Raw genomic sequence first — 26484 nt, forward strand, 5'->3', positions numbered from 1 at the left:
TCCCAAATCACGATACGGAACTATCGAAATGGTCAAAAAAATTATCCGGGTTCGTTTGCTCAAAATGTTGACCGAAGTCAACTTAGTTGAGTTTTAAAGTTCTAGTTCACAATTTAATCCATTTTTCACATAAAAACCTTCTGAAAAATTATATGGATTGCGCACGCAAGTCGAGGAATTATTGATACTGCTTTTTAAGGTCTTAAAATATCGTGATGATTATTTAATTTAAAGATGACATTTTGGGTCATCACACATGTCACATTCAACACTACGGAGCTACTCCAACTTCCGGAATTCCATTCCAGCTCTGGGATCAAAATCTCACTATCGAACCGGAAACTTCAAAATTCGACCTTTCGGCATTTCAAGCCTAAATTAGCTACGGACCTCCAAAATACAATCCGAACACGCCCCTAAGCCCGAAATCACCCAACGGAGCTAACGGAATAATCGAATTTCCATTCTGAAATTGTCTTCATACTTTTCCGACTACGGTCAACTTTTCAATACTTAAACTCTAATTTAGGGACTAAGTGTCCCAAAACTCTCCGAAATTCAAAACCGAACATCCCGGCAAATTAAAATAGAATAAATAAACTCGGGGAAAGTAGTTAATAGGGGATTGGGGCGTAAATTCTTAATATGACCGGCCGGTTCATCACAAATGATGAAAAATAATATATTTGTTTTTGGTGTAGGGACTCAAGGGATAGAAGTGCATAAAGAGAAATAATCAAAGCTGAAAGGAGAAATCAATCAAAAATTGATTGAAGTATCTAAAAGGAAAAGAAGCAGATTGATTGAAGCGTCTAAAAGGAAAAGAAGCGCTGAGAATCCAACGAGAAAATCAATTAGAGATTGCCTGAAGAATTAAAAAGGAAATGAAGTATTAAAGATGGAAAGACCCAGATTTAAGGAGCAAATCCATCGCTATCAAGGCTAGAAGATGGAAAGCTGTCAAAGTCCATATATCAAGGAAGAGTAACGAAAATTAACCTTATTCTTAGAAAGAATCAATCTCTTTCCAAAGATCAAATCTCTTGGGTTGGCAAATATCTTCAGTAATGGCCACATACTAAGTATTTATACACAACCTTAGAACTTAGAGATTTATACTTTGATCGAACCAATTACCCTCTCTTTGTTCTACTGTAAACAAATATTGTAGCTCTTCTAGATCTGTTGTGTAATAAGTTAGAGAAGAAAGAGAGAAAAATACTGGCGAGGCATTGTATCAAGAAAAGACGAGTGATATAGAAACTGAGCAATTGGTGTAAACTACACCATTCACTTTGTACTCAGGAAACTCAATCACTGAAAGAGAACTCTCTTGCAACCCAATGAGATTGTACTAGGATTCACATTAAATCCGAACCAGTATAAAAACTTCGGTGTCTTTAATCCTGCATTTTACTTCTGTGTTTCTTAATACCTCGCCATTACATCTAGTTGACTAATTGGAAAACTAGTCAACTTATAATAATTAATTTTAAAAATAAGCAATTCACCCTCCCCTCTTGTAGTTTCAGTTTTGTTTTCTACCCTCCAACTTAAGATGTCATGTTCACTCCCATTATCTCTATCATGCGATTTTGGCTTTTATTATACAATAATTTGCTTTGCATCTGTCTTGAAGGTTGATATTGATCTAGCTATATGTTTTCAAGGAAGAGGGTCGCCAAATAAAGCTTGATGTCATAAGATTGAATAATAATTTTGCTGTTATGCAGAGGTTGTATCGACCTAGTGACATCTTTTGCTGTAAGTTCTTGCATTTTTTACTTAAGGAAATTTAGCATTTCTTTTTACCAATTAAGAAACTAATTTTGATTAGTAACAAAATCGTCTATGCGACGCATAATTTTTGTGAAAGATTTGTGCAGCAAAATAGTTAAATGATCTTGGTATTTACTTAAAATGGGTTAGTTTTTCTTCACTATTGAAAATTAGCTCTTAATTGATTCTTCTTAACAGAACATGCAAGAAAACTTTTCTGTATTTTACAGAAAGAGGGAAGAGCATCAAGTTGATGACAAACACATACTTCCATTTAACAGTATATACCGACTTACGGAGCTTTAAATATTTTAACTTAGAAAAGTCTGTTCTTAATAAGGGTAAGCCAGTACGGTATCAGTATATTATGTCGAGAAAGAGACAAACTCGAAAATAAAGAACATAAAGAACACCAAATTTTAACGTGGGAAACTCTTCAAATTAAAGGTAAAAATCACGGGATCACAAAGATCTAAAAACTACACTATAACAATAAGAGGGTAACAAAAGTTCTCTAAATTGGCTACACAACAAGTACCAAACACGGAGCAACAATAGCAACAAGAGCAACAACTAATCAATTGAAGAAAGAAGAGAATCCACAAAAACGAAGTTGTTGTTCGAGGCTCGAAATCAGATATACGGGCCTCCAAATCTGATCTCTACCGTTCAAATCAAACCAAGGTGTTATGAATAATCAGTCAAAATTTCAGCCCAATCCAATAGTTAGCGAATCAAAAAACGTGATTTGAAGTTGGCTGGTTGGAATAAAATTTGCAACAAAAATAAATATTTTTCTCCTCTCTTCTCTCTTGATGAAAGCTCTCTAAAAAATTACTCTTATGTGCTTAAGTCTTTTAAAGACTTGTACCAATGAGCATAGAATAATTCTTCGAGGTTGTTCTATTTATAGATCATGAGTGGTGCTTTCTCTTAAAGCCAAAACCCACTCAAAATAGGAATAAACACTGAATCAAATTCCGAATAGAAATGGAAACCAAAAAAGAATAGGATTAGACCATTGGGCCTTTGGCTGGACAACATGAGAATGTGCCCAACAAACTCCCCCTCCAGCCAAGGGGCCAAATGTGTCTTTAAGAAGAGGAACTATTGACAGGCTTCATGCCTGCCAATTTTCTGCAAAACGCATGCTTATCTGCAAGCTTAACTACAAAGTCCTCATGCTGCTCCATATAATTATATTCGTCTAAATCTCCATGAAAAAAATCAGTGATGACATCCATCTGCTCAACTTCTAAATTTAGACTTGCGGCTAAGCCTAGAACCACCATCTTCACAATAGGGGAGAAAATTTCATCAATGTCAACTCCCTTCTTCTGGCTAAAACCTTTACCAAGTAACCTCGCCTTGTACCTAGACGTAGAGGTATGGTTATCTTTCCATTTGTTAGATAAAACTCTCTTATCTTTAGGCAATTGCACTAACTCATTTGTGTCATTCTCATGGAGTGACTTCATCTCATCTTCTATGGCTTCGATCTACTGATCTTTGTGAGTATATTGCATGACTTCATTATAATTCTTAGGTTCTCCCATGTCAGTCAAAGGTACATACTCATCAGGAGGATAGCGCATAGATTTTTGCTTCTCCCTTGTAGATCTTCTAAGAGAGGTTTCAGGAGCATTCGAAGTAGTTACTTGAGCAAGAACGGGTTGCTAATCAACCACAACTTCATAAACTGAAGCATCCATAACATTTACACCATGATGATCATTTTGATGTTGATCACTATCTCCATCATTGTACCATAATTGGTTTTCCTATCGCATGAAAGAAAGGACAATATATTTACCATAATTAGGTTTTTTTCTTAGAAGGAAAATATAATTCTTCCATAGTTGGCTAGTCCCTTTTTCTTGTAGGAAAAGGTTTGGAGCTCTATAAATTGAAGATCCATCATTCTCATTCATTAGCATCCAATATGTAGCCATATGAGGTTTGAGAGTCGTGTTTAGGGGGAGAACTTTACGGGACAAGTGTTAGTGTGTTACTTGTGTTTACCTCTTCATGAGGTTGTTCTCTCGATATTTTGTACTCTATTTTATTATAGTGTATTGCTTATCTCCTCCGTGGATGTAGGTCAGTTGACCGAACCACGTTAAATATTTGTGTCTTTTTTGATAGATTTCTCTTTTGTTGTCGGACTTATCGTCGTTCAAGGTTTGCATTACTAGCTTCTGCATGATACCTGATTTTTGTTATCCTAACAAGTGGTATCAGAGCAAGGTTTATGACATGGTTTAGTTCTAGTCGCAACCTATTTGACGATAATCATGATTTTTATTTGAGAAATTTGACCGGAGTGCTACACACATTGAGACAAACTTTGTAGTGGAGATTTGGAGATGCGACCTGTTGAAGGCTATGTGAAGAAGGTGGATCAAGTTTATTTTATCAGAAAATTTAGGTCAAGGGGGAGAATTGTTAGGTGTTTGTCCAGATTTTCTTACCATAATTGGTTTTCCTATCTCATGAAGGAAAGGACAACATATTTACAATAATTGAGTTTTTTTTCTAGAAGGAAAATATAATTCTTCCATATTTGGCTAGTCCCTTTTTCTTGTTTGGAGCTCTATAAATTGAAGATCCATCATTCTTATTCAGTAGCATCCATAATGTAGCCATATGAGGTTTGAGAGTCGTGTTTAGGGGGAGAACTTTACGGGACAAGTGTTAGTGTGTCACTTGTATTTGCCTCTTCGTGAGGTTGTTCTCTCGATATTTTGTACTCTTTTTTATTATAGTGGATTGCTCATCTCCCCATGGATGTAGGTCAGTTGACCGAACCACGTTAAATATTTGTGTCTCTTTTGGTAGATTTATCTTTTGTAGTCGGTCTTATCGTCGTTCAAGATTTGCGTTACTAGCTTCCGCATAACACCTGATTTTTTCGATCCTAACACGGTAATCCTTCTTTCTAAGAGTTCTTAGTCCTAGAGTCCTCATAATCCATTAGGAAGAAGGAACCAGAGATTCAAAACTAAAAAAGATATCATTGTGAAAAAAATTCAAAGTTATTAGATCAGTAACACACCAATATAGATACAAAGTCAGAGAACATAATAAAAAGGAAAAAAAACAAGAATGACAAATTAAATTTGTGGTAGGCATTTATATAAGAAGATAATGAGTCCAATTAAACTATAAGCAATCCTAAAAGAAGAAAAAAAAATTTACGTGAGAAAGTAACATAAAAGAAAATAAAATTGCAAAGATTTCTTTGAAGCCTCATTCACTTTGTTTTCTTTTGTGACTTTTTGGTAATAACAATGTAATGTTGGAATATCACTCTTTTATTCAAAAAGAAGTTTAGAATCTCAATGTTTCTTGCTCTTAAATCTGCATTAATTTCCTTCACCGGTGCATTGATGTTGTTTCAGCCATTATGGTACATTGAAATTAAAAAATAAAGAGATGTAAAGTTGGGGATCGAGTGACTTTGCAAAAATTACATTGAGAGGTATTTGGTCCCCCATTTTAGTATTTCATTGCCAATGATAATTTCACTTGAGGATATCATAGTTTGTTCTATTCTTTATTTTGATTGAAAATTTTCGACTCTTGCAATCATTGGGGGAATATATATCTTAGCAAAATCGACTTGCAAATCACAGATATTTACAAGGCAAAAAGGCGTGTATTCCATGTCAAAATTTTAATTTTTTATTACTTATGAGTATGACATGCTCATCTTACTTGGTAAGAAGCAAGAGCATTGATTTGGTTATCTATTAGATATTTTTCTCTTTCTAAAATTATAAAATACATTTAAAACATGAAAAGATCTAACATATCTATCATTGTATTTTATAATTTTAGAAAGATAAAAATCTAATAGATCAACAAATCAATACGCTCTTGCTGCTTATACAAAGAGACATGATTGTTCAGCAGATCTTAGACATATGACTAATATTCAGCAGGCTCACACTCTTGAGAAAAGGGTAAGCAAATTCAAGTAAAAAATTAAATTATTTTATCATAATACTTTATCTGCTCTCTGAGACATGATCTAATAATAGACAGGGGGTAAAGTAAAAATACCGGAGAAACTGGAAAAAAGAAGGGATAAGAAAAAGTTCCAGGCATTATTGATAATGGAAATAATGCCTATTCCGCAACATTTGAATACTTGTACTTCTTGAAAATATATAGGTGCGCAAATGATACTTACATCTGCAATGATACATGACAAAAAATTGAAATAAAATTTATTATCTTCAAGAAATGAAATTTTTAAAAAAGAAGAGGGTCGTTGAAAGTCTCCCGACGCATGATACGCTATCGTGCGTCATCTGTGAATAGCCATGGCTAGGAAGAGAGGACGACCTGCAAAACAACCCCTCGTGACAGTAGGTAGCTTTGTTAGCGCAACTATAATTGCTGAAACCATTGAAAGAGGAAGATCGCAGCAAGTGGTAACACCGATTGGCAACCTTTCCTAACTAGGTCAATCGATTTGGGGGTGAAGAGTGCCAATCCAGATGTACACAAGAAATTGATCTTAAGCCCACATGCAACACCAAATCAACCAAATATGACCCTAAATCCTGTTATTCGAGAAATTTCTACGGGGGAGATAAGAGAATCAAGAGATACTCCGCTAACTAGGGCGGAGGGAGGAGAACAACATGCAAATGACAAGGCTCTGACAAAACCTGCAGCACCATGAACAACTCGTTTTGCTGGAAATAGCTCTATTGAGAATGGCATGCACCTAACTTACATTGCGCCTGAAATTGAGAATGGGCAGTTTGTCGTCAACATAGATAAAATTGAAATTGAGTGTGAAACTGAGAAATGGAAGAAAGCTCTTATTGTCTATATAATTGGGGAAATGCCTAGGTACAATCATATGAGCAAATACATATCACAAGTTTGGAACAATGTGGCTGAACCAAATTTGTTTCTTCATGAAGAGGGATATTATATCGTTAATTTCAGAACCTAGAAGATTTGAAGGAAGTGTTGTACGGAGGACCTTATACCATCAAAAGCAAGCCAATTATTCTAAAACAATGGACTCTAGATTTTGATTTCAATGATGAATTTTTGACAGAAATTCCACTGTGGGTGAAGTTTTTAAAACTTCCGATGAACTGCTGGGGCACAAATACTCTAATTAAAATGGCTAGCACTATTGGTAATCCATTATTTGTAGACCAATACACAGCAAAACAAACCAGGGTGTCATATGCTAGAATTCTGGTAGAAGTAAATGTCACAAAGAAGCTGCCTACTGAAATAACAATGAAAGATCCCTCTGGTAGAAAATTCCAACAGCAGATTGAATTTGAATGGAGACCGGAATTTTGTGCTGAGTGTTCACAAATTGGTCATGACTGTAACAAGCAAAAAAAATGAAGTGAGAAATGGCTCATTGCAAAGAGCCAAACTTAAGGTGGTTCAAGCATGGAAGCCAAAAGCAAACCAGCAATCAGTGGAGAAAATGCAGAACCAACAACAACCTTTACAGCAGAGTGGAACCAATGAAAGGGGCAAGTAGAATCTTGAAATTGCAATTGCTGAGAACATTCAAGCAGGATGGACTCATGTGCGAGCAAAAGGATCCACTTCAAGTCAGAAATTACCTGAATCAAGCAGACAACAGGAAATAGCATATGGGTAAGACAGGCAACAGAATCAAACTTATGCAACAGTGATAGTGACCAAGAATGGTTTTCAAGCTTTACCTACAAAAGGAATAAGGGAAGAAAACACTAGACCTCCTGATATAGGAGGGGAACTCATAGTATCTCAATGATATAGCTATTTTGGAATGTTAGGGGTATCAATAAGAGGTACAAACAGAAAGAACTTAAGCAGTATCTCATAGATAAACAAATTAGATTAGCTGGTTTAGTAGAAACTAGAGTCAAAGAAAATAAAGCACAATCTATAGCTAGCAAGGTGGAACCTAAATGGGATAGACTAACTAACTATACAGAAGCAATCAATGGGAGAATATGGATTCTGTGGGATGCCAAAAGCTATGAAGTTCAGCACATAGCAAAGGCAGTCCAACTTATTCATTGTCAGGTGACAGGTAAACTGAATGGTATGGTTTGTATGCTCATAGTGGTATATGGGTCAATACAGTAGATCAAAGAAAAACTTTATGGTCTCAACTTGAACATCTGGCTCCCAAGATAAGATACATTGGCTTATATGTGGAGATTTTAATGTTGTGCTAACTCCTCAGGATAGGCATAGTAATCCTATAACTATAGCTGAACTGAAGGACTTCTCAGAATGTTACAATAATCTGTTGCTAACTGAAATACCTTGGAAAGTAGATTATTATACATGGACTAACAATCAAAGAGTGGATGACAGAGTATGGAGCAGACTTGATAGGGCAATTGCAAATGATGAGTGGATAATGCAGTATGGGCACTTGAATGTAACCTATGGGGAACCATTCATTTCAGACCATAACCCTATGCTTATACCACTGAGAGTACCAAGGAGCAATATTAAAGTTCCCTTTAGGTTCTTCAACATCTGGGCAGATCATGAATAATTTAATCAAATTGTAGCACAAGGATGGGCCAGAACTATGGCAATTAGAAAGATGAGGAATGTGTGGTTTTAAACTGAAACAACTGAAGCCAATCTTCAAGCAACTAAACTCAACAGAATTTAAAGGAGTTTCAGAGAAGATTACACAAGCCAGAGAAAATCTGAAAGAGATTCAAGAAATAATGCAGAGCCAGTATTCTGATACTCTAGCTGATTAGGAGAAAGAATGCCTACATCAATTGGAGAAGTGGTCATTGATAGAGGAAAGTGCACTGCAACAAAAGTCTAGGGCTACTTAGATTAGACTGGGTGATTCAAACAACAAATATTTCATAGCCATAATGAAGGAAAAGAAAACTCAGAAGCAAATTCTTGAGCTCAACTCCTTAACAGGTGGTAAACTACAAGATCCAAAAACAATCAAAGCTGAATTTGTTGACTTTTATAAATCTTTGATGGGAACAGCAGCATCTAACTTACCAGTTGTCAATAGATTGGTCAGGAGGAATGGTCCTTGTCTATCACATATGCAACAGAAAGATTTGTGTGCCCAGTGTTACAGAGGCTAAAATCTATGAAGGACTGAATGCAATTGGGGACTGTAAATCACCAGGGACAGATAGTTTCAATGCTTTGTTTTTCGAGAGATCATGGCCCATTATCAAGAAAGATGCATGTGAAGCAGTGAAGGAATTCTTTGATACATGGATCCTAAGGCCATAAATTGCACCACTGTCACTTTTCCCTCAAAAGTTGCCAACCCAGATCGTAAAGGACTATCAACTCATAGCATGTTGCACAATATTGTAAAAGTTGATTGCCAAAGTCATAACTGGAAGAATGCAAAAAGTTATGAATCATATCATCACTGACTCATAAGCAGGCTTCAGTCCAGGGAGAAGAATAGCAGACAACATAATATTAGCTCATGAGCTGGTCAAGTCATACAACAGGAAGCATATTTCTCCTAGATGCATGATAAAGGTGGATATATAGAAGGCTTATGATTCTGTAGAATGGGTATACGTAGAGCAGGTTCTTAAGGGACCGGCTTTCCCTGAGAAATTTATAAAATGGATAATGGCTTATGTGACAACAGTTAATTACTCTATCTTATTAAATAGAGAATCAGCAGAGCCTTTTAATGCAGCTAAGGGCTTGAAGCAAGGGGACCCAATGTCACCATTCTTATTTGCTATTGCTATGGAGTATCTGAGTCGACTACTCAAAGGATTGAACCAAGATAAACAATTCAAATATCACCCTTGATGCAGCAAGCTTGGTATCACTCACTTGTGTTTTGCGGATGACCTTTTACTATTTGCTAGAGGAGACCTAGAATCAATGCAAAGGCTCCACCACTATTTCTGGACATTCTCATCTGCATCAAGATTACATGCTAATTTGTCAAAAAGTGCAGTCTATTGTGGGGGCATAGATCCTAGGCAAAAGGCAGCTATCATTCAAGCTCTTGGTTACACAGAGGGGCAATTACCCTTTAAGTACTTAGGGGTTCCACTGGATACTAAAAAGCTATCCATTCTTCAGTGGCCGCCCCTCATTACAAAAATGGTAGCAAAAATAACATCTTGGACAACAAAAAAATTATCCTATGCTGGCAGAGCTTAGTTGGTCCAAATAGTGCTGTTCGAAATACAATCTTATTGGGCTCAGTTGTTTACACTTCCAGTTAAGGTTGTCAAATTAATTGAGGCTTACTGCAGAAGTTACTTATGGTCTGGTGGAAATGTGCTTACCAAAAAATCATTGCTTTCTTGGGAAAAGGTATGTCTCCCTAAATCTGTAAGGGGACTTAACCTTATCAATCTGCAGGTGTGGAATAATGTTGCAATTGCCAAGACCTACTGGGATCTAACTCATAAGCAAGATAAATTGTGGATCAAATGGATCCATGCTTATTATGTTAAGCAGCAAAGGATTGATGATATGAGTATCCCTCATGGTGCAAGTTGGATGATCAGGAAGATTTTTGAAGCTAAATAGATAATCAATCAACTTCACAAGCCACTTGATGAGCAAAAGAGTATTATTAAGCACATATATTTACAATTGATACCAATTCACTCTAAGATGGATTGGAGATGCTTAATATTCCAGAACAATGCTAGACCTAAAGCCATATTTACTATGTGGCTACAGAACCATGGAAGATTGCTAACAAAAGACAGGCTGAAAAAATGGGGTCTCCATATGGATGAGATATGTGTGTTGTGCCAGGCTGATAAGGAAACAAGAGAACACTTGTTTGCAGAATGTTCATATGCCAACAGATTATGGAACAGGTTATCTCAATGGGCTCAAGTCCACTCCATTGTTCCTAACACTTGGATACAGTTCTTCCAGCTCATCATTCATCACTTGAAAGGGAAGACATCTTTAGCAATGCTACTTAAAATGATGTATGCTGAATACATACATGTGCTATGGAGAGAAAGGAATACTCGAATATTTAAGGGTGCAAGTAGAGAACATGAAGCACTGGCAAGGGAGGTTGTGAGCATATATTACTTTGGGGCAGAAAAGAAAGTGAAGGGGCTCATACCACATTTATACTTTTGACAAAAAAAAAAATAAGAAGAAAAGTAGTCATAGTGTTTTTGATTTGAGTTTATTAGATTATACATGTATAGGGTTAGAAGGAACATACAGTGTTAGATCTAGGGTAATCATTGTAGATAGCTGAAATTGCTATGCTATGATTTGTAATGTTTTCCTTGGTGATTAATAATAATTTTAATTACCAAAAAAAAAAATATATTTATGCAGCAAAGAAAGATGGACTGCATAATACTCAAAGAATGACTAACTATATATATTAAACAAGCTTATAAATGCGAAAAGTTTTCAAGCATGTAGCTAATGAAAGTTAATTATTTATGGAATATTGATAATTTATATGCTCTTTTAAATGTTTTGCAGGAAAATAGACAGAGGGCGAGGCTAACTGATGCCAATTCTGGAGCATGTCTTGAGTGCTAGATTAGATTTATCGATGCATATGATTTTGTGTTCTGCAAATTAAATTGGATATGATACTTTGTGTGCTTCCTCTCTTTACTGGTGTACATTCCCTCAAGGAAATCTCATATTTTTGATATTCCTGTGTTACGTACATTCCCTCAAGGAAATCTCATATTTTTGACATTCCTGTGTTACTTTTAATTGTTCTCGCTTGGTCATATCTTAGTTTACATGGCTTCTTCACTTTTTATTAAATTAAAGTAAAGTGTATCAGAATATTTCATATTCCATAAACAATATATGTCGGGCCCGAACCTTTGCCCGGGCAACACATATCTAGTTTAAGTATAAAATTGACCTTAATTTAAAAAATCTAGACTAGCAATTCGATTTTGAGCAACAACAACAATCCAATAGAATCCAAAAGTAGGATTTGAAGAGTGTAATGTGTACGCAGACCTTACCCTTACCCTAGAGAGATAGAGAGGTTGTTTTAGAAAGACCATCGGCTCGAGATGAAGAATAGAAACAAGTAAATATCAATAACAAGGTCAGGAAATGATACCAGCAATGTATGAACTGGGAAAATCAAAAAAGTAATAGAAATAGCAACAAGCATTAACACAACAAGGTAATAGAAAATCAAAGCAGAAGATAGTACTAAAAACAACCATAATACTAACACTCTAAGAATCGAAGACAATGTACTAGTCGGCTAGCCCTCATAAACATGGAACAGATCAGAATAACACACTACGGCCTATTACCCTTCTACCCTAATTTTTCACCTCCATATCCTCCTCGATTTTGAGCAACTATACTTTAAATTTTTTATAAATTTTGATTATTCTTTAAATAGGGGTCTTAAGCTATTTGTGCACTTCGCCCGACTCGATGTCCAACTGTTATAAAACCCAAGTCCATTACTTAAACCCAAGGCCCAAAAGCCCATAAAACTTAGGGTCTCATTTGCTGGCTATCCTCTCCCATATATATAAACAAACAAAAACCTAGATAGGGTTTTTATCCATCGTTCACAGCTTTTACCAAATCGCAAAAATGGTGAAATTCCTTAAGCCAAACAAAGCCGTAGTCGTACTCCAAGGGCGCTACGCCGGGAGGAAAGCTGTGATTGTTCGAGCCTTTGACGATGGGACACGTGACAGGCCGTACGGTCACTGTTTGGTCGTCGGCGTATCGAAATACCCAAAGAAAGTGATTCGTAAGGATTCTGACAAAAAACAGGCGAAGAAATCACGGGTTAAGACTTTCATTAAGCTCGTTAATTACAATCACATTATGCCTACGCGTTACACATTGGATGTTGATTTGAAGGAAGCTGTTACTGTTGATTGTCTTCAGTCACGTGATAAGAAGGTTACTGCTGCTAAAGAGGCGAAAGCTAAGTTTGAAGAGCGATTTAAGACTGGGAAAAATCGCTGGTTCTTTTCCAAGCTTAGATTTTGAGTTGATTTTGCTCTTTATTTGGTAATTTTGCTGTTCTGATTATTGAGTATTTTGCTTTGATTTTGTTTTGTTTAAACGACATTTGATTTGAAATGATAGATCTGTGTTTTATCTTTAGTTATTGTTGTTCACGAGACTAATGTTTTCTATATATTGATGTTCTGCTTGATAAGTGGTTTGTGGATTGACATTTCTATTGTTTTGCTGGAAATGAACATCACCACTCGTAATGGATTTAGGTTATATACACTGTAGATTTTATACTATTCACTGTATTATCATTTCTTTAGACCAACAAATTAAGATTTAAGTTATATTCACTGTTTGTTATAGGTCATTTACTCATTTAAGCTAAAGATATAAAGAAACAAACACGAACTCGTTAATTAAATTGCTTTCTGAGGCGTTGCGTGCATTGTTCTATTAATATTCAATGGACGTGTCAAGGAAAGCATAGAATAATGTCCATCCAAACTGATTCTTGTGATTTCAGCGAACTGATTTCTTATCTAGTTGGCTTGATAGGTGGATTGCAACATGTAATAATTTGAAAGTGCATTTTCTGGCTGGGCTCAAAGAAATCAATTTTAAGTTCCTGAAAAGAAGTAACCTCGGCATTCTGCTCGTATGTTTTTGTTCCCGGGCTCAGACAACTTTTCCCCACTTGTGGGATTCCACTGGGTGGTGGTTGTTGTTGTTGGTGTTGTTGTATGTTTTTGTTTGTGTATATGTGGTTGCTTCATATGGTGAACTCTCTCTTAAAATTGAAGTGAGGGGTGTTCAAGTTTCCGAAGCATAAATGAATTGTCAGTATTAAACAGCATGGTGTTTATATCAGTTGCACCTTGCTACCTGTCTCCTGCTACATTCAATATTGTCATTTCCATGTTTTAGGATACTCTATAGTAGATCTTGTAAAGTAATGGTTTAGATGCTTTCTCATTCCTAATACTGAATGAACATGTTTTTAAAATTATAGCAAGTGCAATTTACAGTATAGCTATTAGCACTGCATAGTTAAATTTGATGTTATTAATACGGGATCATTTGTTAGACAGTAGTAAATTGTGCTGAGGCTCAAGGAAGCTGTTACTGTTGAAACCCTTTAGTCAGGTGACAAAAAGGTGTCTGCTGCTATAGAAGCTAAGCCAAGTTGACTTACCAAGCTTAGGTTTTGAGTTGTTTATTTGGTAATTTTCTCTTCTGGGTATCAAGGAATTTGTTTTTTCTTGTTTTGATTAAACAACATTGGATTCGAAATGATAGATCTGGTTTTATCTTTAGTTAGTATCTGCTTTTTGTGAGAGGTTTGTGGACTAATCTTGAAATTGCTTTGATGGAAATGAAAATGACTACTCGTAATCCCTATAAAAGTATTTTTTATTGTAGGTCATTTAATCAACTTTGTCAAGAAGTTGAACACCATTTTTGTATACAAGTTAAACATATAAAATTAAATCGCTTTCTTTGCGTTACTTGTGCTGTTCCATTAATATCCAATGGACGTGTCGAGGGAACCATAGAATAATGTCAATCCAAACTGGTTCTCTATTGATCCAAGTGAACTGATTTGTGCATATCTAGTTTGCTTGATAGTTGGATTGCAATATGTAATTCCCAAATAGTGCATATTCTATTTGTGCTTGCAGAAATCAATTTTTAGTTCTTCAGAAGAAAACTCGGTCACTTGTTTGTGTTTGTCAACCCGGTCCTTGTACCTAGCATAGTTTCATATTCAGTCAAAACATGTATTTTAAACTTCCTTTGACATTGACTGAGCTTATGTGGTAGTATTTGTTTTGCTGAGTCAAAAAAATAAGTGGTTACACGCTCTAAATTGCAGAGTGGATGTACTAATTTTAATTTAGAAATATTATAAATCATAAAAATAACAATAAAAAGCAAAAAAGAGTAAAATAATTGCGCTACCTTCTTTCGGCCCAACTTGTCTTGAACCCCTTCCTTGTCTCCCGTTTTTCCCATCTGCTTCTCCACCTCCTTAGTCTCTTAAAACCCCCTCCCCCCCCCCCCCTCCCTTCTGCCCCCATACCATCCCGATTTTTTCTTCTTAATTAAGATCATATTGAAAATGAAAATAGAGTACTGCATCAAAATTCCCATATGAAGGTTCATTTCAAACTAAATCAAATGCTATCTCTCTAATCTCCCTTTCTCCTCATTAGGTACGCTGCTAGTAGGAGAAGAAAAAAGGATTTTGCGGTATAAAAATTGAAAGTATATTGTTCTCCAAAAAGTGGTTGTTTGCCCCTTTTTTATAACTATACTTTCAAACTAAATTCTTGTGAGGTACACTGCTCGTTTGTTGTTGGCCCGCCTTTTGTGTCTCTGTTCTTGAGGATTTACTTTGTTGAAGCCCGTAAATTCCAAGATTATCATGCTGATATGAATTTTACTTAAAATAGTGAGAGTAAGGAGATTAAGCAAGATAGAAATTTTTTATGAAAATTGAAGAGTTTTATATATGAGTTGGGGTTTAAGATTGTGCTTAGAAAGGAGGAAAGAGAGCAAAACGTTGGAGGCGACTCTGTGATTTTTGGTCTGTTTTACTGTGATAAGGGTCGTTGACAGCAGAGGAAGATGGGGATGGATTTGTAATATATATAAAAAGTAATATTTTAATTAAATAAAGATGTGACGTTAATTTATCTGATGTGGACATGATAATTTCTTTGGGTGAGTGATCAACATGTAATGCCGGAGGGGTTTAGAACACATGTTTTTGACTGAGTTCATGTGTCTGGATGAAATTATGAGGGTGTTTGGCTAAGCTTATAAGCTGGTCAAACTAGCTTATAAGCATTTTTCGGCTTATCTATGCGTTTGGTAAAGTTAAAAGTGCTTATAAGCCAAGTACTTATAAGTTAAAAAAATAAGCCAAAAGCTTATTTTTAGCTTATAAGCACTTTAAGTTTGACCAAGATTTTTATTAGTTTATCCTTAAAATATTTATTTGTAGAACAAAACTCCTGCATCGATACTCACTGCCTCAAGTATTCAACCTAAACCCCCCCTCCCCTCCCTTCCCCTCCCCCTCCCCCACCTTTTCAAGTCCGCAATTCTTATTGACTATTTAAGATAGGCATATTCTCTATTCCCTTGCATACTTATATCTATGTAATTGTGTATTAATCTTTGAACTGTATGTAATAAATGATGACATCAAATTTTTGGTGTATTGTTTTCTAAGTGTTGTGGTGACGAAGACAATGTTTGTTTTTCTTCAAATAATTTGTCCTATTTAGGTATATTTTTTAGCAAGACATTTTTGTCAATTTATTAATTATTATAACTTATGATTATATGCTTATCATAAAATAAATTATATTTATCATAAAAATTATCTTATCTAAGCACAATTGTATTTAAAATAAAATGACAAATAGAATATTTTATATTTGAATCGATCTGGAATCTAAAATTTTGAAAAAATTACGCCCTTAAGTGTAAATAGTTCTAAGGTTATTTAAGTCATTTTAACAAAAATAGTTTATCAGCACTTTTTTATCAAATACTGCAGCAACTTATTATCAATTTCAGCACTTGTACCCAGACACGTAACTGCTTATTTATTAAATCAGTTTCAGCAGTTAAAAGTGCCTTTCAGCACCTAATGCTTATCAGCTACTTCAAATCAGCTAATCCAAACGGGCTCTATGTTAAGTACAGGGACCGAGATGACAAACACGAACAAGTATAAGTGTATGTCAGGCTATTCTGCCTATGGTGAACCTAACAGCCCACCCCACTAATAATACTATCAGCTTTGGCCTAGGCCTATATGACTTTAAAATGTGCCACTAAGGTCTAAGGCTTGTGTATTTATATACACAATATCTCTCGTGTTTTATTAATGTGGAATTCACCTCACAGAGGTCTCTTAATTGAAGTGAGTGATGTTCAAGTTTCCGGAGTGTAAAATGAATAGTCAGTACTAAATATCATGATTTTTTTTGAGTAAACAGGAATATTATATATTAATAAATAGTTATTGCGTACATAATCTTCATAATTTGTGTCACTAAGGACACTTTGATTTCCTAAGCTTGCTAGGATATTAAAAGCATCATAAGATAAAGTCTTAATACAAACATAGAGTTCCTCTTGATCACTTTCTACTAGAGAGTTTACATAACATAGTGATAATACAAAAACTTGTTTCCCTTTCTGCCTTGCCTTCTTTGCCAAGTGATGTGCAATCTTATTCCCTTGCCTGAAGGTATGTTGGAGGATCACCTTCTGCTGGTGCATGAACAACCTGCATTTATCAATAATGTTGTTATATAATTTGTTCCCTTGTTGTATTGAATGAATCACCTCCGTGGAGTCCGTCTCTATTTCTAGCGGGAACATTCCCCATTCTTGTGATGTTTTTAGCCCCTCAATGAGTGCCTTCATTTCTGCTTGTACTGAGCCATTAGCCTGGTAGATTTAGCAAATCCAACTATCCAATTCCCATAGGTATCTCGGATTACTCCTCCAAGGCCAGTTTTTTCGTTATGATTTTTAAAACTAGCGTCGATATTTAGTTTGAACCGCCCTCTAGGTGGCTTGTTCTATTTAATCTGTATGGGGATTTTGGTACGTGTTAGGGCATTTTTCAGTGAGAAGCATAAATTCTGTTGCTTTTTGGATGATATGGTTAATATTAATAGGATAGTCCATGTTGTTTTGATTGTTATTATTTATGTTGAGCCAAATATGCCAAATGGCAAAAGGGAAGAAATAATTCCAGTTAATAGCACCACTTAGTTGAAGTTGATGTTATTAATAACGCAATATGATATGGATAGCATCATTAAATTGTTAGGCTAAGTGCTCGTTTGGACATAAAATTTGATGGAAAATTTTTCCAAAAAATTTTAACTTTTTTTCTAAATCAGCGCTTGTTCATAAAATTTCTAATTTTCACTGGAAAATGCATTTTGGAAATTTTAGAAAATTTGAAAAACTGCAAAAAGCTGTTTTCCAAAATTTTCACTCAAATTACTCACAAAACTATAAAAACAACCTAAACTGAAATTTATGTCCAAACACAACTCTAAATTTCAAATACCATTTTCACTTGAAAAAAAATTTCACCATTTTTTCAAATTTTACAATTCTTATGTCCAAACGCCTACTAAATTATTTGAGTTTGTGTTCTTGCCTTTATTTAGCTTGCTAGCTTGATAAAGGGATGTCTGGATGTAATTTTACTAAATGTTTTAAAAGGCGGGGCGTGAGGCGAGGCGTAAGCCCTGAGATATGAGACATAAGTCCCATGGATGTTTAAATTTTATAAATTTTAAGAATTTTAAAATAGTGTAAAATAAAAAATAATTACAGAATTACATTAAAATCACAAAAATATAACAAATAATCTATTTAAAATATTTATGAATTATAATTCAACTATGAATAATACGAAAAGTATGACATATATCATAATATGTAAATTAGTTGCAACGTCGTTACAACTCAAACATCAAAAGTAATGTATTCGATATGAAATCTTATATGTATCTCTTAAGGAGTAATGAATCTTGAAAGAATTTCGATATTATAATTTGATTTTTTTAAATAATCCTTTTATTTAATATGCTTTCTATTTGAAAGAGAATTTATATAAAAACATAATTCACAATTTAAATACGATTCTCTAGCATAATTTATTTTTAAATTTCAACAAGTTAATAAAGTGACACATAATTCACCATATAATACCATGATAACTAATTATTTGTAAATAGTTACTAGTTAATACTGAGCTATTAAATTAATAAATATTGTATCTCGTAAATGTGAAAAAAAAATATTTAGGAAAATAATTATAAAAATATTATGGACTATTATATAATAAAGACATAACAAAAATTAATAAATAAATACGTTTTAAATGAAAGATTTATTTAAATTTACCATCGTAGCAGTCTTAGTAGATAACATGCAATAATTTTTATTTTAATTATGACATAAAGTAGTCTCAACTTAATAATTTATTTTTTTTAAAAATAATAATTTTGAATAGTCAATGATTTATTAAGAGAATTTGAGGATTTACACGGTTAGTTACACGCAATTGCATAAAGTTTTATTAGGCGAGCCCAGTACATTGGGCATGTTCTATGTATTTTTCATATACAAAATACTTTCAAAATAACATATGTACGCATATATAAGCATGCCAAGTGTTTTAGTATTTTTTCCCAATTTTTAAAGATTTTTTTAATCAATTTATTTCTCATTTTAGCAGTATAAAAACAAATAATTATTCCCAAAATTATCATTTTGGTGGATAATTTGTTTTATTTATCATATTTATACCAAAATATAGTTAATATAATTTTTATATATTTTTACAAATTTATTTGGTATTTTTAAAGCTAAATTGCATATAATTGCAATTCTAGCCTACTTTAAGATTTAATAGCATTTTTATAATTATAAAATTGGTTCCAACATTTTTAAATCAATATTTATATATTATTAACTGATCCAGTACTTTAATTTACTTTCAAAAATATTTTACTATTTTTTATAAAATAAAAAGGGAAAAACTGGCTATTTAAAATCTGGCCCATTTATATTTCAATCATAGCCAAATTGACCCCACTAATTGACCCAATTTTGAAACCCAATTGGACCGGCCCAATTCTAATCTAACCTGACCCCGACCCAACCAATTAACCCGTCTGGCCCTTTCTTTCAATCCAGGTCATTGATCATTTAGATCAACGACCACGATTACCCCTTACCTTTTTCAATTCACTAACCCTACCCTAATCCCCTCATTTCCATCTCTTATCCGCCTTTGAATACTCTCCCTCTCTCAAACTCTCTCGAAGGTTCCTGAAACCCTAGCCTCTCTCACCTCCCTTCAACCGCAATCTCACCGGAACCCATGGCTTCTCAGGCCATGGATGGCCTGTACTCACCCTCCTCCACCATTAAATCCTTGGTGTTCGAAGTTTCGAGGTCCGACCTCGATGGTGTCCTTTCATATCTCTACAAGTTGTATTGCCTCTCCGGCCTGGCTCCAACGTATTCAAGCATCAGAAGCCTATTTTTGACCTCTCCGACTCAAGACCGGAGCTTCTTCCAAGCCTTTCTCATTTCTAGGGTTTCTTTGAAACCCTAAGCTATTCGAGGTTTTTCTCTTGTTGTTTTCTTATATCTATGCTATGTCTGTGCTCTACTTGAGTTCTTAAACGTTTTCCCTAATTTTCTTTCAAAATTACTTCTCTTCGATTTAGGGTCTCTGAAAAGGTTTTAAAATGTTTTCTAACTCCTCTTCTTCTTCTCTTTGTGTGAATTTGTATATGCTATGTTTTTATGTTCTCTTTTCTACCTCGCATGTCCTTCTCCTGTGTTCTTATGTTTGCCTTTATTTTGCATGTCCTTCTATTGTGCTCCGTTCTTTCTTCTACCGGTTTCTATATCATGCTTTCACATGTTTATCTTATGTGTTCGTTTACCCATATGTTCCTTTACTTTATTTTCTACTAAGCTTTTAGGTCTTTAGTTGCCTTCTTCTGAATTTTGTTTGAGTTCTTTGTTAAACATGTTTCCACTATTGTTCTCTTAAGTGCTATACTATCTCGTTTCTCTTCTGAAACTTGTTTAAGTTTCAAGCTTTCTTAAAACGTGTTCTTTATGCTTCAAATCAGTTCTTCATTCTATTTGCCTTGAACCTGCTATTTTATCTATTTGTTTTCACATGAATCCCTGAAAGAGACCTCTGATCCTGTTTCAGTTGTTTGTCTTCTCTTCTCTGTATCTGACTCGAGTTGAAAACCCTGGGATTTGGGGGGGTTTTGGCGAGTTTGATCTCGTGTTTTGAATTAGGGTTCTATTTGGGACCCTGGACACTCTCAAACTCATTCTGAGTCTATGTACTGGATTTGAGCCTCTTTGTTATGACCAAGAACTCTTCTATACTAGGCTTTTTCGCATGATAGTTCTTTCTTGTTCGATATGTCTGTATGCTTTATATGAGGAATTTTTACTTCAAAAGTTTTTGTCAACTTGAATTCCTCTTAATAAGGTTTGATAGATTGTTACTGATTTTCCTTAAGTAAAACCCTTTCCTCATTTTTCCTGACTTGGTTCCTTCGAACAAAGCCTGCAATTTTGATTTTACTGGTTGTTGAGTGATCGCCTTTCCTTATTTGCACAAACCATGTACCACTGGACTTTTGCCTTAAATAACTTATGTGTATTTACCCTTCTTGTGCTACTTTGGAAAAGATTTTGATCAAACTCCTTCCTTAATTATCTTGCCCGTTTGAAATCAGAATCCATTAATTGAAGGGAGACCTTATGTGATTGATTTCGAAACTATTTTCTTACTTTTTTTACTTGCTTTCTGCACTATAAAGGGCACAACCCTTCTGCACTTTTACACACTTCCAATTCAATACTCTTTAAGACCTTGAGTTCAATACTCTGACAACACTTATTGAACACTTTCAATTTCAATACTCCTACATTTTCAATTCAACACTCTACTCTCTTCTGAAATTTCTGGCTTCGTGTTTGCAATTTGTCTTTACTACTGCTCTTCTCTTCTTTATTTCCCTAAAACTGGTATGTTCTAATTTAACTTTCAGCTTCATCCCTATGTGTTTGCTTTACATTTCAACAATCTTGTCTACTTTGTTGTTTATGTTCTGTATTGAATATGTTGTCTCTTTGCATCTGTTGCTGTGTGAATTCCGCATACCCTTATTCCCTTCTATGTGTTTGAGTTAAAGTTCAAAGAATGGCAACATCCAAATTGTTGCTCATGTTTGGACTTGATCCTTTAATGGATCCTAACTCCCAAACAATGTGGCTAACATGCTGGTTGGGGTGTGCCAACACTTCCAATTGCTGGGAATGACCACCAGCCTGTCTTGGCTTTCCCCAAAATCTCCTCTATATACTTGCACTCTCTCTTAGATTCTAAGTTCTGACCCCCTCCTATGAGACTTTCTTTGGGACCTTGAGCTCCCTCTGAACTTGGACATTTGAGGGTTGGCCCTTCCATACTGCACTATAATCCAATTCTGTAATATATTTGGGTGTAAGCACTGTCCGGAGTCCACTTGAGACTCTTAGGAAACTCTGACACATCCCGAATAGGAGAAAGGCTTTGGAATTTGATCTTTGGAGTTGGTTTACTTCATGCTTCAGACAGAAGTCTGAATCAGACTCTCCTTGGTTGGGATTTTTAGCTTTATGATGTAATTTTGTTTTATTTTTCTTTATTCATTCTGGGCTGTAATAATTTGTAATAACTTATGGGGTTTTAGTGAAAAGGGGAGGGTCACTCATGTATGCATAAGGGTAGATATTATGTTCATTGGTATTTACTGCTGCAACCATGTCTTGTTTTCACTTCTGCATTTTTCATATAGAAATCATGTTTACAAGTCCTGCACTTCTGCGTTTTTCATATAGAAACCATGCCTACAGATTCTGCATTTCATATAGAAATCATGTCTATAGGTTCTGCATTTCATACGTAGATACCATGTCTATAGCCTCTGCATTTCATACATAGATACCATGTCTATAGCCTCTGCATTTCATACATAGATACCATGTCTATAACTTCTGCATTTCATACATAGAGACCATGTCTATAGGTTTCTGCATTTCTGCCTATCACACAGAGAACATGCCTATAGAGTTTCCTAAATTTTACATATGCATCTATCACTAGGCAAACACATTTATAGGTTTAAATAATAAAAATCAGCATTTTAAACACCATGCATATAGGATTTCTGCATTTTCGTAAAGGTTAAACTCAATAACGCTTAGAAAGCATGTCTATAGGAGTAACCAACTGATCTGAATCGTTTACAAGTCTAAAATCAGTAGTAACGTTACTCAATGTCTGCAGAACTTATGTTTTCTATAATCAACAGGCCTTCTTCTTGTAAAAATCAGTACACTTCTGCATTATTAGATGTCATGCCTGTAGGTTTCACTTAGGCAAGCTATAAGGTAGAATTAGCTAATTGAATCAGACTCTGTTAATTCCAACCAGCAGGCAGGTCTGATTCCGGTTTCTCATCTGAAATGTGTAATAGACCAGTCTGCCTCCTTAACGTTTAAGTTTAATTCAGACCATAACCAGTATCTGCAAGACATGCTAAACAATCTGTCTTTAAGTGAGGAGGTCCATCTGAGCCTTTTAAATTATTATGTGTTTCCCATAATCTGCCTTATGTGTTTTTGTTTGTCGCTTTAGAATTTTATCCTTTTAAACCATACAAAACCCACATTTCCCTTCCCTTTAGGCCTAGTAGTCCCAAATGCCTCTGGGACTGATAGGATTGGGGCGGGTACTATCATGCAATAAGCAACGAAACCATTCCGCGTTTAAATACCTCAACGGGGTGGGAAAGGGTAGATATGGATATGATGACTGATGCGCTAATACCACGTGTAACCCCTCTTCTGAGGAGTGATTACCGGGTATTGCATTGATGTGATCCATATTATTTATAAACCTAGGACCCCCCCTTCCCTTTACTTGTTTATTTTATTACTTTCAAAATTTCAAACTCTTTTTTCTCAAATTTTAACTTCCTTGTTTCTTCAAATTTTGACTTATTTGCAATCACAATATGACAACCCATCATATTTGAAACACTTAATTGCTTATTTAGTGTTTATACTTAAGTCACAATTGTAGCATGACCGGAAACCACACTAGTGGATCTTGAGGAGTGCATAACACCTTTCCCTCGAGATAATTTCCAGCCCTTACCCAAACTCTGATTTTTCTAAACAAATTCTTCCTAGTGTCCTAATGCACTTAATTATTAGGTGGCGGCTCTTCAAATAAAAAAATCTAATTCCCAAAAGGGAACGAGTTGTCCTCCCAAATGTCATAAACCCGATTTCGCGAAAAAAGGGGGTGCGACATCTGGAGCGTAAGCCCCGACGGCCGAGGCGTAAGTTTCATGGAGCTAAGCCCCACACATAAGCCCAAAGGCGTTTTACGAGTGCTCCGTCCCGGGGCGAGCTTAGAATGAATCCCAATTTTGCCTTTTAAAACAGAGATTTTACTGTTTTAGCTACTTGTACGTGCGTTTTTATTATTTATAAAAAGGAACTTAAGATGTGTAGATCCGTTTTTATTATTTATGAAAAAATATCATAGGGGAAAACATGCTGAAGTTAATTTGTCAATTAATGAGTCTGAAGTCTGAACAGATGATGGCCTGTAACCCTCGTTGCTTCTAATAAGAATGAACAAATCTTTACCTTTCCCGGGGGCGGATCTAGCATGTTATATATGGGTTCCGTAAACCTAGTAGTTTTTGTCCAAACAGTATAAATGTGTTCTAAAAATTCATTAAATATCTATAAATATTTAAATGTGAACCCAATTACTATTAAAAATTTACTCGAAATCATTGCAGGAACCCATAAACATTAAATCCTGGATCCGCCTCTAACCTTTCCCCTTACGGAGCAAATGTTCACTACTCACTGGCTGCTGGAAAGACATTCTTACTCAAAACCATGATCAAGACATTTCGACATAGGAAATTCAAATTGAAAATTATGGTAAGTTTTAACGATACTAATGAGATCTACATTCTGAAGAAACAAGGCTTTTCGTTGAGTAAATACTCCAACGAATAAGCAACTTGAGAAGAAATAAGGGCTAGTTTGATTGGAAACAAGTTATTCATAATTAATTATTAGTTTTCTCACATTTTCATAGGGATAAAAAAATTAATATATTTTCGGGATAGCTAATTTTGGGATTAATTATATCGCTTTTTTTTAATCCAAATCATATATGGGATAAACTCATCTCAAATTTAATCTCAAAATTAATTATCCCTTATCTCTCGTATCTAACGAGCCCTAAAGTTAGGTCCAGCGAACTTGTCCGGCACAAAGCACAAGTGTTAAAACCCCGCCAACACCCATTGGTTAATTAATCTATTATTACTCAATGCTTAAGCTAAAACTGATCGGCAGAAATATATTATATGTATATATTTTTGTAAAATTAATATATAATTTATATGTATCGACTAAAATCATAAACAATGTATTCGGCCAAATAGTGAGAGGCGTCCAAAACCCCCTAATTTGGGGTCCCACAAGAATGGAAACAAATACGAGTCCATCACTCAAATGATTACTTAACTATCCCAAATTATCTCCTAAAGTCACTTTTCTTTTGTTTGTAACAACAAAATTACAGAACTATGTCTATTGCACTCAGAAAGGTCACTCAACTAGATTTTTCAAATTTTGGATTGTCAAATATTATTTTACCCTCTAAATTAAACATTTATCTTCTTTTTATTTTATTTTTTAAAACTTTTTAATATTATAATTTTTCCTTTTTAATTTACATTATGAACTTACCTATAGAATAAATAAATATTATTTATAAATTTAAAAAATAAAAAATATTTAAGCATATATAATGTTGGGATAACAAAATAATGAGCATAGTAAAAAAGTTAATTAGAATAATTTGTTAATAATAATAATAATTTTAGTATTAACAATAAAAATTCAAAAATTTATTTACACAATTCAGAATGAAAGAAAATAAAGTTTTTAAAATATATATTCCATGCACGTAATATAAAAATAATTATTTAAATAAAGGTATTTTTATAATATACATTATTATGCTCAATTATATTATATATATATATATTCCATGCACGACTTAACAAGAGGTTGTGAGTTCGAGTCTCCCCAAGAGCAAGGTGAGAAGTTCTTGGAGGGAAGGATGCCGGGGGTCTATTTGGAACAGCCTCTCTACCTCAGGGTAGAGGTAAGGTCTGCGTACACACTATCCTCCCCAGACCCCACTAAGTGGGATTATACTGAGTTGTTGTTGTTGTTGTTGCACGACTTAACATAGCATATTTGATCCTATACAGATAGTACCCCTGCTTTCCGGTGACATAACTTTGTTTAAAAAAAATAAAAAGAAGATAAATGTTTAAAATTTAGAGGGTAAAATAGGTATTTGGCAATTCAAAATTTGAAAAATCTAGTTGAGTGACCTTCTGAGTGCAATAAATATAGTTCAGTAGCTTTGTTGTTACAAACGAAAAAAATAATTTTAAGAGATAATTTGGAATAATTGAGTGACCATTTAAGTAATTTACTCAAACAAATACATAAAACTCTTTGTATGGACTACAGCTTTTTGGTCCACATATCCTTTAATTCAATTTCAATCCGGAAAGGGATCACACTCAACCAGCCACGTGAATCTAATGCAAAAGCAATATACTAGTCATCTGTACATATTTTGCCTGTACATCTTATCGCTTCTACATTGTTTCCATTTTTCATTTAATAAACTGATATAGATAGAGAAAGTTTGTTTCCCCTTCTTTTGAAAAAATCAATCAAAGATAAAGGGGTAAATCTTAGCTGAATATAATAATTTTTAGAAAGAGTAACAGATAAAGAGAAAATGGTCATTAAGTTTCTTTTCGCTCAAGAATCATAATCTCTCTAAAGTCCGGCCCCTTTGTTACTTGGTTATTGTTCCCCTTTTATACTAAGAGAGAAAACTCTTCGAACTTGTAAAAGACAAAATACAAAAAATATTCGACGGAATATTCCTAATGTCCCATAATGGGCTTGCACTATTACAAGGGTCGTATAGTTTCTTTTTTGCCTTAAGGTCGTCTCCCTCGGGACGCCGACTCAAAGAGACCCCGT

General features: G+C 34.6%; 3 protein-coding genes and 1 non-coding gene across 5 annotated transcripts; all 4 read left to right on the forward strand.

Annotated features, from left to right (window-relative positions):
• The first annotated feature begins 9402 nt into the window (after positions 1–9402).
• LOC107802928 (uncharacterized) lies at positions 9403–10326 on the forward strand. The gene is made up of 4 exons (XM_016626507.1): positions 9403–9530; positions 9651–9894; positions 9997–10107; positions 10156–10326. The coding sequence occupies exons 1-4, from the start codon at positions 9403–9405 to the stop codon at positions 10324–10326; spliced, it is 654 nt and encodes a 217-aa protein (XP_016481993.1).
• Positions 10327–10413: 87 nt separating this feature from the next.
• Positions 10414–11322, forward strand: LOC107802929 (uncharacterized). Its single transcript, XM_075224041.1, has 2 exons — positions 10414–10833; positions 11263–11322. Exons 1-2 carry the CDS (start codon positions 10414–10416, stop codon positions 11320–11322), a joined length of 480 nt encoding a protein of 159 aa, XP_075080142.1.
• A 990-nt stretch (positions 11323–12312) lies between these two features.
• Positions 12313–14054, forward strand: LOC107802935 (large ribosomal subunit protein eL27x-like). 2 transcript variants are annotated; one of them, XM_075223481.1, is made up of 2 exons: positions 12313–12792; positions 13826–14054. In XM_075223481.1, the coding sequence occupies exon 1, from the start codon at positions 12364–12366 to the stop codon at positions 12769–12771; it is 408 nt and encodes a 135-aa protein (XP_075079582.1). In that variant the 5' UTR covers positions 12313–12363; the 3' UTR covers positions 12772–12792; positions 13826–14054. The 2 variants fall into 2 exon arrangements, with proteins under 2 accessions (XP_075079582.1, XP_016482006.1); XM_016626520.2 differs by having other exon boundaries at positions 13830–14054.
• Positions 13505–13641, forward strand: LOC142165654 (small nucleolar RNA snoR137). The gene has a single exon (XR_012696308.1). It is a non-coding gene; the product is annotated as a small nucleolar RNA snoR137 (small nucleolar RNA).
• Positions 14055–26484: the final 12430 nt, after the last annotated feature.

Source organism: Nicotiana tabacum, chromosome 10 (assembly GCF_000715075.1).
Source record: "Nicotiana tabacum cultivar K326 chromosome 10, ASM71507v2, whole genome shotgun sequence".
Classification (NCBI taxonomy): Eukaryota; Viridiplantae; Streptophyta; class Magnoliopsida; order Solanales; family Solanaceae; genus Nicotiana; species Nicotiana tabacum.

Coding starts and splice junctions, on each gene's coding strand:
- LOC107802928 (XM_016626507.1), top strand. CDS start 9,403: ATGGCTTATGTGACAACAGTTAATTACTCTATCTTATTAAATAGAGAA. Junction 9,895..9,996: donor CGCCCCTCATTACAAAAATG/GTAGCAAAAATA, acceptor TATTGGGCTCAG/TTGTTTACACTTCCAGTTAA. Junction 10,108..10,155: donor CATTGCTTTCTTGGGAAAAG/GTATGTCTCCCT, acceptor ATCAATCTGCAG/GTGTGGAATAATGTTGCAAT.
- LOC107802929 (XM_075224041.1), top strand. CDS start 10,414: ATGGATTGGAGATGCTTAATATTCCAGAACAATGCTAGACCTAAAGCC. Junction 10,834..11,262: donor ATGAAGCACTGGCAAGGGAG/GTTGTGAGCATA, acceptor AATGTTTTGCAG/GAAAATAGACAGAGGGCGAG.
- LOC107802935 (XM_075223481.1), top strand. CDS start 12,364: ATGGTGAAATTCCTTAAGCCAAACAAAGCCGTAGTCGTACTCCAAGGG.